General features: G+C 38.6%; 1 protein-coding gene across 1 annotated transcript in view; it reads right to left on the reverse strand.

The window, feature by feature from the left end:
* Nucleotides 1-5,886, reverse strand: part of LOC131244128 (uncharacterized) — a 66,192-nt gene extending 60,306 nt beyond the window's left edge. Inside the window, exon 1 of the mRNA XM_058243782.1 lies at nt 5,753-5,886. Within this exon, the coding sequence (XP_058099765.1) occupies nt 5,753-5,836 (84 nt within the window). The 5' untranslated portion in view covers nt 5,837-5,886. The remainder of the gene's footprint in view (nt 1-5,752) is intronic.
* Between the last annotated feature and the right edge of the window lie 216 nt (nt 5,887-6,102).

Consider the following 6,102-nt stretch of genomic DNA (forward strand, 5'->3'; position numbering starts at 1 on the left):
TCACCAAGACTTGAGGGCAAAAAGCAATCCAAACATCCAACAAAAATTTGTTTTTTTTATTGGTGCTCAGAGTAGCCCTAATCTTGATGCATCCAACCTAGGTATTGGTGTGTAGTCTTTTAGAAGAATAGTTGACTTTTGCTAGAGTAGTGAAAATTGGATTTCTGCTACCTACTCATATTTCTATACTCATGGGCACTTCTATTAGGATCTTGAGTGTCCATGGCACCTAATCTACCCAGAAGTTCCAGCAGAAATCAAATTTTCGCTAGCAAGGTGTTGTTATTCCAACCTGATTTATCGGTTCAAATGGTCTTGCAGGGCCTTGTGTCACTTTGGATTGGGTTATGGGGTGGCCTTATGGGCCTTTGGGTTGAAAGGTGCATAAACATGATTTTTGGGTTACGGGTTTAGGTGGTCATTGGTTTACGGTTCAATTCCATGTACATAGTTCATCAGGGTGTGGAGTCTATAAGTCTAAAAGTTCCACTTATTCGATTGGGTGTAGCATAAACAATCAAAGTTGAAAGGACAATCAAGGAATCCCTCTATGGCAATAGTTAGGTGACACCTAAAATAACAAAACTCAATTGCCTCATAACATTTTACAGAAGTGTCGCCATAGCTTGTGTGTTGCAGCAACACCTGCATGCCATAAACGATAGATATATGGCATCTACCAAATAATAAGACTTTTACACAAGATGATGAAGAGGTATATCGGTAACCCATCTCGTTATTTTTTCCTCATCGAAATCATGTTAATTGATCCTCGAATACCATTGTTGGGCGCATGTGGATAGCATGATGCATTATATTTTCTTATTATTATTATTATGGATTGATCAACATAATTACATAACTGGGTTGAGGAGAAAAAATATGGAACCTAGTGGTCTGCCCAAATCAACACATCCAGTAAGAAAATCCAATTCCCCTTGCATATGAGAGAGATTAGTGAGAGAAAAAGTGAAAGAGTGAGTAGAAAGAGTTTAAATGGGGGGTTGCCACCCCCAACCACGTGTCCTATAAAGGAAATGACAAATGGCCCTTTTATGAGGAAATATGAGGGAAAGGAAATTAATTTCCTCAATCCTCTTGTCTTTCACAAATTTAGGGAAATCTCACATATGAGGAAATCAATTTTCTTTTCTCAGTTACTTTTTTTTTTAATTTTTTAATTTCCACTAATCTTAAGAGGCTTGGATTATCATTTCAAAAATGTCTTTTTCAAAAATAGATTGTTTAGTAATGGTTTAGTAATGGTTTAGTTTTGCATCTACAAAATTTAGAAATGAAAGATTTACTTCTTAATTATTTAGCTAAGACAAATTTACTTTTTTTAAAAACTTATTTTACTAAAGTGGGTAGACATTTTTGGGCTAATTCTAGAACAAGTTTGTCCCTAAACTTTTTAAGTAATTCCCATCTTACCCTCTTCTCTTCTCTTTCTTCTCTCTCTCTCTCTCTCTCTCTCTCTCTCTCTCTCTCTCTCTCTCTCTCTCTCAGGTGGGCCCACATGAGGAACGATCCATATTGAAGGCGGGGCTCCATGTGATGAATGGTCCACATCAAGGTGGACCCACATAACATACGAATCATAAAAATAGTGGGCTCTACATGATGGATGGTGGATATTGAACGTGGGCCCATGTGATAAACGACCCATATTGAAGGTGGAGCCTCACGTGATGAATAGTCCACATCAAGGTGGGCCCATATAATGCACAGTTCACATCAAAGATGAGCCCTACATGATGGACGAGCCACATCAAAGTGTGATCCCACATGAACTATCCACATCGAGTGGGCCCACTTGATGGACGACCCACATTAAAGGTGGGACTCACATGATGGTGGTGGAATTAAAGGTTGGCCCACATGATGGACACTTTAAAAGTGAGCTCACATGATAAATGGTCCACATCAAGTTGGGCCTACATAATGGAAGAATCAAATTTCTTGTACCATTGCCTAGGTGACTATTTCAGGCCGTATAACGACCTCATTAACATGCAAACCTTGTTCTCTACCCTTTGTATTTTGAAACTTTCTGGTTACTTCATGTAAATCTTTTTTTCCAATTTCCCACATAGGAAAGCAGTCTTCACATCCATCTATTCTAGCTAGAGATTGTATTAAGCAACCAGTGCCAATACGAATCTAATAGATACTTGCTTCACCATAAGTGTGAAGATCTCACTGAAGCTGACGCCTTCTCTCTAAGCATATTGCTTTGCTACCAGCCTTGCCTTGTATTTATCCTGTTTCTTCTTAAGGATCCACTTACACCTGATCGCTTTACGGTTGATGAAAAGCTCAACTAGCTCTCACGTCTCATTCTTATACAGGGAGTCAATCTCGTCATGCATTGTTACTTTCTACTTTTTGATATCTATCGTCAAGTGCCTTCGAAAAGTAGATGGATTCCCTTCATCTGTGATGAAGGCAAATGCAATATTTAAGTCATCCATGTATCTCGCTGGTAACTTACGATCCCTTGGTGGATTCCTTCTCACAGGTGACTACTCATGTACCTCTGTATATGTTTTAGTATCAGGTTATGTCTCATCTATGCCTATCTAGACATCCACAACTGACTTTCCGCTTCCTTGTGCTCATCCTTATGGAACAAGGATCATATGTCAAATTTGATGTCACAACTAAGGATGATTTTCTACAAGACTCAGTCATATAGCTTGTACCCCTCTACACTATTCCCAAAGCCAATAAAGATACATTTTTAACCCTTTAGTTCATCTTATCTATCTCAACTGACGGTGCGTGAGAGTAAGCATCACAACTAAATACTCACAGTCTTGAGTATACCTGCTAACCACTCCACACTTCCTCTGAAATTTTACAATCAATAATTATGGAAGGGGACTGATTCACCAGTTAACAAGCCATGTTAACAGCCCCAGTGCACATTTCCTTGCCCAACCTAGCATTCATCATCCATCAGGTCCTCTCCAAGAGAGTCTGATTCATTCGTTCAGTTACATTATTCTGTTCTGGTGTGTGGCGCACTTTGTTATGCCTCACAATCCCTTCATCCTTACAAAATTGATTAAATTCTCTATAAGTGAATTTCTCATCGTTATCCGTCATTAACACTTTCACCTTTCACCCTAATTGCTTTTCCACCATCGCCTTCCATTATTTGAAGTTGGTGAAAACCTCGAATTTACTTTTTAGAAAGTAAATTCACACCTTTGTAGAATAGTTGTCAATGAACGTAACAACCCATGACGAACCTCTACTAGAAACTACAGGCGATGGCCCCCATACATTAGAATGCACATAATCTTGAACCCACTTACAAATATGTTTCATAGACTTAAAAGATAACCTTGATTGTTTACCATATATACAATGCTCGTATATACTAAAATCAATGTTTTTAAAAGCTGAAATCAAACAATGGTCAGAAAGTACATTCATGCTTCGCTTGCTCATGTGCCCTATGAGCGCATGCCATATACGTGTAGACATGGAATCCGTTATGGATGTTTAGCTCCACCTGATGAAGTGCTCCCAATCAACTTATAAATGTTACCATTCCTCTATGGTTTTATGACTACGAGTGCCCCCTTTGAAACCTTAAAAACATTATCGAATCCGGTGAATTTACACCTAAGTGCCTTGAGTGCTCCTAAAGATACCAAACTCTTCCTTAACTCAGGAACATGTCTTACATTAGTCAAGATATGCTCCATGTCATCAAGCATCTTAATGTGCACTGATCCAACACCAACTACTTTATAAGTATTGTCATTGCCCATAAATACCTGGCCACCATCGCACTCACTATAACTGGTGAACCAACTCCTATGAGGGGTCATGTACTATGAAGGCCCCGTATTCAATATTCATTCATCGTTGAAATACCTGGATTTTGATGCGGTTAACACGTCACTACCACTCGTCTCCTTACTAGATTCTGCAGTGTTGGCCTCTCTAGAAGAATTCTCTGATTTCTCATTCATAAACTTGGATTCTGACAATCCTTTTTCATATGCCCTGATATGCCACAATTCTAGCACTTCAGCTTGCCTGTTCCCTTGCCCTTGGATTTGGATCTAGATCATGAAGATCTATTATTTCTCTCAAAATTTCTTTCCCTCGTAACCAGTGCATCTGTAGAAGCACCCACGTCACTATTTTTCTTTCTCATCGCCTTCTATTGAATTGCTGAGATAACAGTCTCAATGCTAATGACTGTCCTACTGGTGCACAACGAGTCATTGAACGACTAATACAATTCTAAAAGAGAATTCAATAGAATACATGCTTGATCTTCACCTTTCATCATCTCATCTACATTTAACAATTTCCAAACGAGCCTATTGAAGTTATTGATGTGGGCCTCAGCCTCATCCTCCTTAGTCATCTTCAGATTGAACAACTGTAACTTTAGATACAAGCGATTCTCAAGAGACTTTTTCACATGGATCTTCTTTAACTTCACTTATGTATCAGTCGTAGTCTTCTCTCTCACATCATTGTAGAGAACCTCATTCGTTAAGCACAATTGGATTGAGATATTGACATTTTGATCTAACTTACTCTACTCTTATTCTTTTATAGTTTCATATCACTTTCCAATGAGTGATCTTCTAATCCTTGTTGAACTAGAATGTCATTCATCTTCACCTTCCATAGTTCAAAGTTATTTTTTCAAGAATATTTCTCTACATCGAATTTCATATTAGATGTCATAGATATCTTGCTTTTAGATTTAATCTGCTTCCCAACGTTAGATCTGATACCACTTGTTGAGACTCGTAAAAGCATACAAAGAGGAATCAAACAAGATAATCACAATAGCACAAACACATCCAACTAGAGAATAATCCAAATTTACGTGGAAAAATTCTTGTGGGAAAAAAAAAAAAAAAAAACCACGGCACAAAGCGATAATGCACTATGAAAAACGAAGTTACTGGCAATAGAATTTTACCGAATAAAGCCCCAAGAAGGAAAGCTTTAGCCCCTTCTCTTCAAAACTTTCTCAAACCCTTGAGCATGTTTAGAGAACCCTAATCTTTACCCTAATCCCGATTACATCCGATATATATACTACTACAACCAGAATAGGAAACAAAACGTGCACTTACGCAATTTTGTGCACGCCTTCGATGGGAACTATAAAATAAATAAATAAATAAATAACTCTTATATGTATGTTTTACCAAGCATATCTATTTCAAATAAGAGCTTATTGGGCTATTTAAAAATAAATTTACCAGCTTATCGTAAAACAAGTACTCGAACAAAAATTCTCTGGCTCTAAATATTTGGTACCCGATAAATCTAAAATAGTATTCATTCGAGCACTTCAATTTAAATTACTTGCATGCCGCGTGTGCAATTCCCACGTAATTTCTACGAGCGTAGGAAAAAAAATGCCGACTCGATGAGTGCGTTTGTTGACAGTTCTATCTAGTCGCACGTACACGTGTCAAACCATACATCTGTCAGAAATCCCAAGCATGAATCCCATAAATCGGGCGGACAATACATCAGGTGGTAAACACGTATAAAAATAAAACAGAGAGTCGAAAGAAATTCAACAGCGGTTCGAAATTTAGCCCACCGAATGAGCGGATCCCCCAAAATTCTCTAGCCCAGTATGATAATCGGGTTGGATTCTACACGTGTGCCGAGTTGGCACGTGCGAGCGGCGAGTAGTAGAGAAAACGGAAGCACATGTAAACTCCAATACAGCAACAAGAATCGAAGATCTAACCTCTCCTTTGAAGAGATCGTCGTTGAATACATCTTGGATGGACCAAGAGAAGATGAAATCCACCAATCCTTTCTCTGTTGGCATTGCCTCTACTGAATTCTACACGCACTCACCTGAAATGGGGAAGATGTAGGAAGGTTAGGAATATAATGAGTAGGAATTACAGCCTAGGAATTAAGCAGGGCATCTCACGTCGGCATCTGTTCGAGTCTCCCCCTCTTTTTTCTTTCTTTCTTTCTTCCCACGCGTTTGGAGCCCTTGCCATACACACGCAAACACTTATGTCAATTAAGTCACACGTGCGTGTAGATATGAGCTGTCCATCCAATGGACCACACTCTTTAGATATT

This window comes from Magnolia sinica, chromosome 4, assembly GCF_029962835.1.
Source record: "Magnolia sinica isolate HGM2019 chromosome 4, MsV1, whole genome shotgun sequence".
In the NCBI taxonomy this organism is placed as follows: domain Eukaryota; kingdom Viridiplantae; phylum Streptophyta; class Magnoliopsida; order Magnoliales; family Magnoliaceae; genus Magnolia; species Magnolia sinica.